The sequence below is a fragment of the Schistocerca serialis genome, chromosome 1, assembly GCF_023864345.2.
Source record: "Schistocerca serialis cubense isolate TAMUIC-IGC-003099 chromosome 1, iqSchSeri2.2, whole genome shotgun sequence".
NCBI lineage: Eukaryota > Metazoa > Arthropoda > Insecta > Orthoptera > Acrididae > Schistocerca > Schistocerca serialis.
The window spans coordinates 275,019,905-275,032,973 of NC_064638.1; the positions used below are offsets into that span (position 1 = coordinate 275,019,905).

At 39.7% G+C, this 13,069-nt stretch overlaps 1 protein-coding gene across 1 annotated transcript in view; it reads left to right on the top strand.

Annotated features, from left to right (window-relative positions):
- LOC126467968 (transmembrane protein 192) overlaps positions 1 to 13,069 on the top strand; it is a 34,288-nt gene that overhangs the window by 7,050 nt on the left and 14,169 nt on the right. The window contains exons 4-5 of the mRNA XM_050096509.1: positions 6,020 to 6,134; positions 7,178 to 7,339. Coding sequence (XP_049952466.1) covers positions 6,020 to 6,134; positions 7,178 to 7,339 — 277 coding nt within the window. The remainder of the gene's footprint in view (positions 1 to 6,019; positions 6,135 to 7,177; positions 7,340 to 13,069) is intronic.

Consider the following 13,069-nt stretch of genomic DNA (forward strand, 5'->3'; position numbering starts at 1 on the left):
AGAAAGCACCGAAGCTGAAATCGTTATAGGTACAGAAAGCTGGCTGAAGCCAGAGATAAATTCTGCCGAAATTTTTACAAAGGCACAGACGGTGTTTAGAAAGGATAGATTGCATGCAACCGGTGGTGGCATGTTTGTCGCTGTTAGTAGTAGTTTATCCTGTAGTGAAGTAGAAGTGGATAGTTCCTGTGAATTATTATGGGTGGAGGTTACACTCAACAACCGAGCTAGGTTAATAGTTGGCTCCTTTTACCGACCTCCCGACTCAGCAGCATTAGTGGCAGAACAACTGAGAGAAAATTTGGAATACATTTCACATAAATTTTCTCAGCATGTTATAGTCTTAGGTGGAGATTTCAATTTACCAGATATAGACTGGGACACTCAGATGTTTAAGATGGGTGGTAGGGACAGAGCATCGAGTGACATTATACTGAATGCACTATCCGAAAATTACCTCGAGCAATTAAACAGAGAACCGACTCGTGGAGATAACATCTTGGACCTACTGATAACAAACAGACCCGAACTTTTCGACTCTGTAAGTGCAGAACAGGGAATCAGTGATCATAAGGCCGTTGCAGCATCCCTGAATATGGAAGTTAAAAGGAATATAAAAAAAGGGAGGAAAGTTTATCTGTTTAGCAGATTTCAGACTACCTAACAGATCAAAACGAAAATTTCTGTTCCTACACTGACAATGTTGAGTGTTTATGGAAAAAGTTCAAGGCAATCGTAAAATGCATTTTAGACAGGTACGTGCCAAGTAAAACTGTGAGGGACGGGAAAAACCCACCGTGGTTCAATAACAAAGTTAGGAAACTACTGCGAAAGCAAAGAGAGCTTCACTCCAAGTGTAAATGCAGCCAAAACCTCTCGGACAAACAGAAGCTAAACGATGTCAAAGTTAGCGTAAGGAGGGTTATGCGTGAAGCGTTCAGTGAATTCGAAAGTAAAATTCTATGTACCGACTTGACAGAAAATCCTAGGAAGTTCTGGTCTTACGTTAAATCAGTAAGTGGCTCGAAACAGCATATCCAGACACTCCGGGATGATGATGGCATTGAAACAGAGGATGACACGCGTAAAGCTGAAATACTAAACACCTTTTTCCAAAGCTGTTGCACAGAGGAAGACCACACTGCAGTTCCCTCTCTAAATCCTGGCACAAACGAAAAAATGGCTGACATCGAAATAAGTATCCAAGGAATAGAAAAGCAACTGGAATCACTCAACAGAGGAAAGTCCACTGGACCTGACAAGATTCCAATTCGATTCTACACAGAGTACACGAAAGAACTTGCCCCCCTTCTAACAGCCGTGTACCGCAAGTCTCTAGAGGAACGGAAAGTTCCAAATGATTGGAAAAGAGCACAGGTAGTCCCAGTCTTCAAGAAGGGTCATCGAGCAGATGTGCAAAACTATAGACCTATATCTCTGACGTCGATCTGTTGTAGAATTTTAGAACATGTTTTTTGCTTGCGTATCATGTTGTTTTTGGAAACCCAGAAGCTACTCTGTAGGAATCAACATGGATTCCGGAAACAGCGATCGTGTGAGACCCAACTCACTTTATTTGTTCATGAGACACAGAAAATATTAGATACAGGCTCCCAGGTAGATGCTATTTTCCTTGACTTTCGGAAAGCGTTCGATACAGTTCTGCACTGTCGCCCGATAAACAAAGTAAGAGCCTATGGAATATCAGACCAGCTGTGTGGCTGGATTGAAGAGTTTATAGCAAACAGAACACAGCATGTTGTTATCAATGGAGAGACGTCTGCAGACGTTAAAGTAACCTCTGGCGTGCCACAGGGGAGTGTTATGGGACCATTGCTTATCACTATATATATAAATGACCTAGTAGATAGTGTCAGAAGTTCCATGTGGCTTTTCGCGGATGATGCTGTAGTATACAGAGAAGTTGCAGCATTAGAAAATTGTAGCGAAATGCAGGAAGATCTACAGCGGATAGGCACTTGGTGCAGGGAGTGGCAACTGACCCTTAACATAGACAAATGTAATCTATTGCGAATACATAGAAAGAAGGATCCTTTATTGTATGATTATATGATAGCGGAACAAACACTGGTAGCAGTTACTTCTGTAAAATATCTTGGAGTATGCGTGTGGAACGATTTGAAGTGGAATGATTGTTGGTAAGGCGGGTACCAGGTTGAGATTCATTGGGAGAGTCCTTAGAAAATGTAGTCCATCAACACAGGAGGTGGCTTACAAAACACTCGTTCGACCTATACTTGAGTATTGCTCATCAGTGTGGAATCCATACCAGATCGGGTTGATGGAGGAGATAGAGAAGATCCAAAGAAGAGCGGCGCGTTTCGTCACAGGGTTATTTGGTAACCGTGATAGCGTTACGGAGATGTTTAGCAAACTCAAGTGGCAGACTCTGCAAGAGACGCGCTCTGCATCGCGGTGTAGCTTGCTCGCCAGGTTTCGAGAGGGTGCGTTTCTGGATGAGGTATCGAATATATTGCTTCCCCCTACTTATACCTCCCGACGAGATTACGAATGTAAAATTAGAGAGATTCGAGCGTGCACGTAGGCTTTCAGACAGTTATTCTTCCCGCAAACCATACGCGACTGGAACTGAAAAGGGAGGTAATGACAGTGGCACGTAAAGTGCCCTCCGCCACACACCGTTGGGTGGCTTGTGGAGTATAAATGTAGACGTAGATGTACTCAACTATATGACAAGTATCTTCCCCATAAGACCATAAAAATGAGAAGGAAACCTGAACTTTGCCTAATGGTTGATGTAAAACAACTAATGAATCTCAGAAACACTGCACATTGGGACAAGCAACTCTCCATGTCAGAAAATCACGTTGCCTACAGTGAGAAGCAGAACAAAGTCAGTCAATCTGTCAGAAATGTCAAACATTAAGTAACAACAGACAGAGATCAGCTACCATGTATGATAATATGTGTGGTCTAAGTACAGCCAAAGTAAAAGCTACATCTGATCCCATTGGTTCGACCAAGGAATTAAACCGGTATTTCACTTTTCCAACAACTATCATCGAAATGCAAATAAAACAGAGAATTATTAATTATTTCATGGGAGTCATAGAACACAATAGCCCCAAAAGATTCTATCTTAAACATATTACAGGCAGTATCATAAAAAATCTGACGCACATATCAGATCAGCATCTATGGGATGTGTTAGTATTGTAGTCCTAAAGGAGTTCAGGAACACCCTGACTGGTCAGGAAAATGGGTACAAGGTAAGAGTGATGGTGGTGGGAGGAACAGATAGTTAAAAAGACAAGTAGGTCCTTTTGCAAGAGAATAGTCATGGGAGCAGAACATCTGATATGTCACCTTTTATTTAGCCTCTCTGGGGAAAGATCTTGGTGGTTGCTGTGGGTATCAGGAACAGTTTGGACCATAACCTCAACCACACAGTTGAGGATGATCTGACCCATCACAGGGAATTTTCAAAATAAAATTTATGTTGTCTTGGTTACAAATTTATACAAGAATGACCAGCTTTGATTGTCCAGGCCATCATCTTCAGATCATCAAAACCTTATTACCGTAACTAACTCAGCAAATATCATATGAAAGTAGTCTTCCTTGTATAAATTTATGATCGAGACAAAATCAATTTTATGTTTCACAAATGATTTACCAGAGAAATTGGTGGACTTTTCGAAAACTCTAATATTTTCTGATGATAGAATTATATTGATTATTGTCCCAAACACTTCTACAAAGGAGACAGCTTACAAAACACTTGTGTACCCTATCTTACAATATTGCTAAATTGTGTGGGCCTCATATCAGATAGGACTAACAGGGGGTATTGGATGTATACGAAGAAAGGCAGCATGAATGAATGGCCACAGGTTTGACTTACAGGAGAGCATCATAGAAATGGTAAAAACCTGAGCTGGCAGACACTTGAAGATGGACATCAATTATCCCCTGAGAGCCCACTTATAGAGATTCAAGAAATAGTATTAAATGAAGAATATAGAAGTGTACTTCAGCCCCCTACATAGTTCACCTGTAGAGATGGCAGAGACAAGATTAGACTAAGGGCTGCAAGTATGAAGGTTCTTAAGGAGTCATTCTTCCCACACTCCATACACATATGGAACAAAAAGAAACTCCATGCACAGTTGGAACAAACAGAAACTCTAAATGCTAAGTGTCCTCTGCCATGCACTTCACAGTGATTCTAGAGTTTGTATACCGATGTATCTTTAGACTGTACCTGGTTTGGTGTAGTAGATAGTCTGAAGGCCCCAACCTGATCAGGGTAAATAAGACGAAAATGTTACCTTGAATTCTGAGCATTCATCTATAGATGTGACCAGCAGAAGCTTTCCTTCACTTGCAGTTGTTCAGTTATATTTTGCCTTTGAATGGTGATTAGCCACTAAATATACCCTACACATAAAAGTTTAGTCAAATAAATGGATTTCTTCTTGTCTAAGACTAACTGTAACATTTTTAAGACAGATGTGAAATTCAAGCCATTTTTGTGGTGGCATTGTTTACAAATGTGCCTATCAAAGATTCTTTGTACCTAGTATCCTATTTCTTTGTAAGTGACATGGTCAAGCTATTTAAGCACCATCAATCACCACCACCTGGCACAGAAGTGCACTGTCTTACAAACACTGGTGCATCGTGCAAGAACAATACCAGATACCAATAACTGTTAGTGAATACGTATCAGTTGTTCCTGAAGCAACAGTGTTCACCAAATAAATAAAGTGATCTCAGGCAATAAGACCACTGACACAGAGCAGGAAAAGAAACTTGCTTTCTTGGTGCTCTGTGGCTTTGTGTAGGGTAAGATAAGCTGCCTACTGAAAAGACACAAATTCAAACTGACACTGACAAAATCTGGCATCTACTGAAGGTCTCAGAACACTTGGGGTCTCTCAGACGACATTCGAATGTGGCCAGTCTTGTGTCGGAACAAAGTGTAGAAAAATGCAGGTACAAACATGAGAGATTTTATCACTTGTGCTAGCTTAAGAAATCCACTTTAGTTCAACATCCTCTAGAAAATGGTCACTGGACCACATTCGATGGAACCTCTGTTGTGACTCGCACTAATGACTTCTAGGACTGTGTAGTTAAAGAAACCATCAACATAAAGATCATTGATAGAGATGGCGGCCTGCAGCTTAATGCAGCGGGGCATCCAGTGACAGCAAAGCTGAAACGGACACCTAGAATGTCGAGACAATGTATGCCCATATATGGCGACGGCGCAAGCACCAGAGATGTCACAGCTACCAGCTAGTGTATGTAAGAGCATACCAGCTGGCCATTCCACTGACAGTCTTACCACTTGACCATGGGCAAAAAGTGCTTGGTCAAAAGCTCTTGGAATTTTAACCACTTGATGCAGCTAGACACCAGATAACTCTTTTCATGTGTATGTCTGATAGTTATATTTTGCTTGGCTTTAATTTTGGAAATTGCACCACATGTGCCATCATCACTACTACGAGCTCACATACAATTCTTCTCTCAATTGTCACAGAGAAACTTATATCACATGAATAGTTGTTTCTTGGTAATTTTTCTGAGAATGGAGCATAGCGGTAAGACACTGCACTTGAATTTTGAAGGACAGAGATCAAATCAGTGTAGCCATCAAGGTGTAGGTTTTCTGTGGTTTCCCGAAATCTCTTAATGCAGACACCAGGATAGTTGCTTGTAAACAAACACATCCAGCTTCTTTCCGTATCCTTCCCCAATCCGAGATTAAGCTGCGTTTCTTATGACCTTATCATCAATAGGAAATTTGACACTAATCTTTCCTCCTTAGTGTTTAATTTTCTTAATTCTACATCACTGAGCATGGTTTGTTTGGGTGAAAAATTTGTGATGTTGTATAACTGAGTGATTATTGCTATTTCAGTGTATTCAAATGACATGCTCATAAACAATTTCATGTGCTGACACCCCAGTAATGTAAGAATCAGATGGCAATAACATTTGCATAACATTTTGCAATTTGTTCCAGATTTTGCATCACTTACTTAAAAAGAAACACGATAGCCTAAAGATCTATGGCTACCTTGATTTTTATAAGGAAACAGAAGATCAATTCAGACTTCCTCATCATGTGGTTTCTGCATGTATGTAAATCTATTGTTAGTGTATATAAATGTTTATGTGTTAAATAGTCAAAACGCATGCTGGAACAGCTGAATTTCACAAGACTAAGTTTCACTCTTAGTAACGTATTATTATAGGTCTGATATAACTAGGTCTGACTAATTGAGTCACGTTAATATCCGTAAGTGGTTAATTATTTATACTTTATCGGACAGATTATTATGATTAATTTTTACTCACACAGGAATCTTTAGCCTAAAGCTAACATCACAGTATTAATGTGTGAAAAGAGGAATTTAAACTATTAAATGCTATTGTCATAGAATAAATCTCATTTATTAACTATTTTGGCAAAATAATCAGATTTAGAAATCACAGAATCATTATTTTTTACTAAACAAAAATATTAACAGAATGACCTTTCTACCACAAATTGGGGAAAATGTCGAAACTGATGCAGATTTGCCAGAAAGGGAAATCAGTTCTACAGACACCTAGATGGAAAGGAATGTGACATACGGTTGAAAGAATATCATCTGTTGGGGGGGGGGGGGGGGGGGGGGGGACTGGCAACTGGCAACCAGAGTTTTCACTTCATGAGCATAGTAAAGGGTAACAAGAGTCACTGGAAACAGCTCAGTGCATAGTTTGAACAGCTTGCATGTGACTAACCTAAATGTTACCAGATGGTATGCAAGAAAATGGAAGCATACGAAGCCGCCTCCTTATGCATTTTTAGAAATCCACTGGATCATTTTCATTATATGAAATGTCTTCTATGTGTGAGAACAAGACATATATCTTAGGACAAATTATATACCTTAGAATAGCTACAATAGGTTATTGCAGATTTTTTTTCTTTTACATTGATTTATGACACTGTAAAAGTCTGATTAAGGGTTTTGGCTGAAAGTGATAATGTATTTTGTTGTGGAGAACTGTTATTTGTTGTGGCCATCCTGTCATCTGAGTGTATGCAAAGACATGTGAACAGATAGATAACAAAATCTTTGTAAAATTGTTGTGCCACAAGTGAGTATGATTCCATTTATCTTTTTTCTAGGGAGTGTGCTGCTGCTCGTCGTTGATTCACTGCTTCATCAACTGTATCCAGACATGGCAGCTCACTGTGAATCAGGAGGACTTGTCCGACCCATTGTATACCTCGTTATACTCTTATCACTGGAGACCATTGTACTGGTTATCTGCATTGGCAGTTACATAAGTAAGTAGAAAAATCTTATTTCCTTGCACAGTCTGTCTCTTTTTTACACCTTCAAGCCATCTAATTTAGTATGTGGTATTGATTTGATTTAATGTGGAAGATAAATCAACTGTTGCCCACATTGAAATTAATTTTATTATTCAATATGTCTCCCTGCCATTCAAGTAAAATCAACCAGTACCATTGGAGAGTAGTAGGAGTCCGTTTACTAGGTCTGTGTTAGACACAATTTCTTCAGGGATTAGTGGCTGAAATGTTTTTGTGTCCCTTTCGGGCTCCATACTCTGCATTGGAATATTAAATCTGTAGCTTCATCCCCCCATAGTCTACATTTAGGGACTTCTTTATCTGTTCCCATCATGTATAGATGTTTTTTGAGTTTTCATGGCCAGTCACTAAACTTACTATGCCACTTGTTTGACTGCATGATCCCGACAATACAGTGCTCCATATTCACTCATCAGCAGTAAGATTGGCAATAATGATACCAACATTTTAATCTCTGTTGATTCAACACTACAGACAAAAGTCCAAAATAAAATTACAGAGACTGAATAATTAGTGTAGTTATGTTTAGCATTATCATTATGTACTTCACATAGATCACTTGTTAAATATTTTGTTTACATTTTTGTGGTGCTGGATTCATACTCAGAATTAAAGACAAAACACCACCAAAATAATTGCAAGATACTTTCTTGGACAGGTGCCAGGTGCAGAGGTGGAAGAAAAATCACACACACACACACACACACACACACACACACACACACACACACACACACACAAAATAAACTAAGGGCTGGGTTACAGGAAAATTTTGTTCGACTGCAGAACGAGGCAATGTTGAAGAGAGAAATGATTTGTTCATTTATTTATGTATTTTTAATCATTTTACATGTATTCATGGCTAAAGTGCATAATTTGATGATTTATATACAAAGTTCACATATACATGGTGAACATAAAGTCCAGGAACACTTTCAATTTTTTATTGCACAAGAACCAAACATTGTACAGATATCATACATATGTCATTTTGAAGAGAAACCCTGAAAGTTTCTCTCTCTCTCTCTCTCTCTCTCTCTCTCTCTCTCTCTCTCTTTCTCTTTCTCTTTCTTTTTCTCCTTTTCTCCCTCCCACTCCCCCCCCCCCCCCCTCATGTATACCGCCACAGCATAGTTTGGTAATTTGCCAATAGTCAGCACCAATCACAAACATGGCGAGTTCAGGTGTGGAGCGAGCATTCTGTGTGTTGGAGTTCAACAAAAACAAGTGTGCTACAGCTGTTCAGTGGATGTTTAGAACCAAGTATGGTAAGAAGCCACCAACAAGGAAGGCCATTTACCACTGGCACAACAAATTCGTTACGACCGGTCGCTTGTGCCCAACAAAGAGAAGTGGACGTTGAAAACTGTACGGACCATTCTTCTTCGCCGAGAGCACTCACTGTCACTGGATATTCCTACTCAGACATGTTGCAGCAATGGCTGTTGCCTCAAATGCAATTGGACTCTCCATTCATCTTTCAGTAGGATGGGGCTTCACCCCATTTTCATTGTGCAGTTTGTGGGTACCTGAACACAGAGCTGCTGCGTCAATGGATCAGCCGTGCTACAGAACAGGACAGCTGTTTCATGAAATGGCCTCCCCGATCACAAGATCTCACTCCGTGTGACTTTTTTTTCTGCGGGGACACATTAAAGATCTGGTGTATGAACCATTTCTACCACGTGATGTAGCAAAGCTCCGGGAGAGAATACGGGAAGCGGCTGCCACAGTCAACGATGCCATGCTGGGATGGGTATGGCACGAATTCGATTACCGTATTGATGTCTGCCGGGTCACTCATGGATCACATATCAAATGTTTGTAAAAAACTTTCAGAGTTTCTCTTCAAAATGCAGTATGTATGACATTTGTACAATGTTTAATTCTTGTGCAATAAATAATTGAAAGTGTTCCCAGACATTACGTACACACTGTATTAATATTTATAGAAGTATAGCTAATTTTGAAAAACTAGAAGAGCATCTATACGTAATTGTTTTTATGCTTAATCAAACAATGGAAAAATTCAAGATGGAATAATGACAGTATGAAAAACATAGACTGCTACTCACTATAAAGCGACTCACCATTTCCACTATATGGCGAGTAGCAATCTATCTGTTTCATAATACTGTTTTTATGCTGAGATACAGTAATCTATGTGTGCTAGTCACTTACAATTTCTGTGATTCAACAATTGTTCATGGTCTGTTGCTCAAACTGTTAAAAATTGAGACTTCCTTCGACGAATATGTCCCTTTGGTTATGAGAAATGTTTTTTAATTTAGCTTTAAGTAATTCCTCATTGTGTGTGTATATGTAATCCAATAATTTCTTGTACCATATTGAGACTCCAAGTTATGGATTTTGGTAGAATGCCTCAGTTTGAAATAGCTGTGTTTTTTTCTTATGTCATAGTAATCTATTTCACAGAGGTTCGCAAAAATTTTTAAAAAACATTTTTTGGTTTTTAAATACAAAATTCTTTTATTGCATTATCAGTCTTATGTCATGGAAACGGTACCATAACTAATTTCAACTATTTCAAAAGACAACAGATAGTTGTTTATAAGGTGAACACCTGCTGTGATCCTTTTCCTACTCATGGAAGGAATAATACCTACTTAAATTTTTTCGTGAATCAAAACAGTTTATGGCGAAGGTATTATGAACAGAACAAGTGTGTTTGAGCGGTATAATGAGTGAAGTGAAGGCAAAAACATTTTCATGATGAACAGAGGAGTGGAAGGCCTTCCATTTTGATTGATGAGTTTGTGCCAAAAATAGAGGAAACTGTTCGTGAAGACAGCCGATTGACAGTAGGTGAAATTTCTGCACTGTTTCCACAACTCTACAGAACTCTATTATATGGCACACTCATAGAAACGCTGGGTTACTGGGAACTGTGTGCAAGATAGATCTGGATACAGCTGACAGAACAGCACAAGAAAAATTACTGTGGGTTAGTAGCGCCGGCGAATTACATGAGCGACTTGAAATAGAAGGTGAGGATTTTCTGAGCTCTATTGAGACTGGAGATGAAACATGGGTGGCTCATTACATGCTTGAGACAAAAAGACAGACATCACAGTGGCATCACGCCAATTCCACATCTGCTAAAAAATTCAAAACCACAATTTTGGCCAAAAAATTCATGACGTCAGTGTTTTGCGACTGAAAGGGCATCATTTCGGTCAGATTTCTGGCTCAGGGGGAGACCGTCACTGCACAAAAATATTGTGAGACCCTAAAAAAGCTGAAAAAGAGCATTTGAAACAAAGGGGGGGGGGGAGCTTTGTGTAAAAATAGTCAACAAGTAAATAACAGTATCCTGCATTTTTTTTCAAACACACTTTTTTTTAAGCATCTAGTACACTTACTTTGTGAACATGCCTCATACATGAGAAATAGAATTGATACAAAAATCACGGCCTGTGGGACACTGTGCAGTACTGCTTCAATTATGGGCTGAATATTAATTTTCTTCTGACTGCATTGATAGTTCATATTTTTCCGATTTCACGATTGTGTTGATATGCAAACATGAGGTAATTGTTATTAGATGCCATTAGTTTCTTCCAAAACAGTACATAGCTGACCAGATAAAATGTCTTTGTGAAGTCTGAAAATATATTCTCTTCATTCTTCCCTCTGTCAAAATAGAGTGCAGAAGTGCCATAAGAACCTTAGATTTGTTGTGGTGTTTTCCAAAAATATTCTGGGTTCTACTTGAAAATTGTTTCATGGGAAAAGGCATTAATCTGAGCTAGCCTCACAAACTCAAATATCTTGCCAACTCTGAGAATTAAAGCTGTTAGTCTTTAGTTCAAAATTTCCTCCTTTGCTTCCATTTTGCTTGTTGTTCTCACTGATGCATCCCTGTTGATAAGATTGTCCGCCATATGGATATTGATGGCCTCCTTAACAACACAGTCCCAGAAAGATGACGCTGGGGATAAAATTTCTGCCTTTTCATAAAGCATATGATGTCCCATGTCCAGGCAATGCTCCGCTACCACTGATTTGTCAGGTTGCCCCAGGCATGTATGACAATGGTGTTCAACATAACGTTCTTGCATGGTTCGCCATGTCTGTTCAGTATAAGATTTTCCACATTGGCATGGGATTTTATACACACAGTGTTTCCTGATGCCAAGGTCATCTGTGACCGAGCACAATAAATTCCTAAATTTTGCTGGTGGCCAAAAAACACAGTTGATGTCATGCTTTTTGAGGATTCTTTCTGTTCTCGAATACATGCCACCAAAATAGGGCAATAATGCTGTTGCAGTGGGTGCCTCCACATCTTCATTTACATCCCTGCTTCGAGTTTGCTTCGAATGGAATGCATGGCATATCTGCCTATCGGAATAGCCATTCTGTTGGAATACCATTCTCAGGTGTTGTAACTCACCAGGGAGACTGTCGGCATCTGCGTATTCTATGCACCAAAGAGTGTAGGACACTACCGTGTTGCGCAGGATGATGGCAACATGTGACCTGCAAATATAGCTTCGTATGAGTTGATTTGTGATAGACACTGTGTCCCAGTGTACCATCAGCTTTTCTGGTGACTAAGACATCCAGGAATGGTAAGATGCCATCCTTTTCCACTTCCATTGTGTACTGTAGATTGGGATGGAGTGAGTTCAGATGCCGGAGAAACACAGATAATGTCTCTATTCCATGGGGCCACACCTACAAGAGTATCATCTACATACCACCAGAAAGAAGAAGGTTTGAGACTTTGGTGGACATTAGCCTGTTGTTTTGACCAGTCAGCTGGCGCCCATGTAGTGCTATCCATCCAATCCCAGAATAATGCTGAGAGTTTTGAAAAGATCTTCAGATGCAGTGATAGCAATTTTGTGGATACCATGTGCAGTTCCCGTCTTGTATAACGTACCCTCTCTCTCACTAGGGCTACACTCGCATGCGCATGTCATTTAATTCTAACAGTGGCCGCAGATTCAATATGATGTTTAAATTTAGCAAATGTTGGGACAGTTTACTTGTCAAGGAATCTCAATAAAAATGCCATAGTGCACAGTAATCTACCTCTCTTATTACATAACTTGTCAAACTCGTGTATGCTGTTGGCCATGTCTCAGCAGCTCACAGCAGGGTGCACCAGGAGCACCACTTTCCCCCAACTACGAGCGTCTTCCTGCGCACGCGTATTTCCTGCACCCGGCATGACGTATTCCGATGCTGTAATGCAATTATCATCAGTCACACCCTGCAGCAGTGACAGCAGCAGTTACCACCACCTGATGATGTCGAGCAGTTGCATCGATGAAATATTGTGCGAGTTACATAATATGATCTGGCGGCAAACCCGAGAACCATATTTGCAGATCTAAAATTGTTAGTAGTGTTTCATACAGACAGTATTTGGAAATGCTTAATTTAGTTTCATATCTGTTTGTATCATCTTTGTCATCTACTTTTATTTTGAAATTTCCCAGTAGATTGAAACTGTGTATCGGATCGGAACTCAAATCTGGGATCATTGCCTTTCATGGAGAAGTACTCTACTGACTGAGCTCTCCAACTATGACTCATGACCCATAAGTAAAACTGTGATGGCAGCACATGAGTTGTGCTTGGATAGCTGTTAGCATAGCAATTGCTCAGAAAAACAAAGATCCCAGGCTCGAATCTTGTTTCAGCACACAG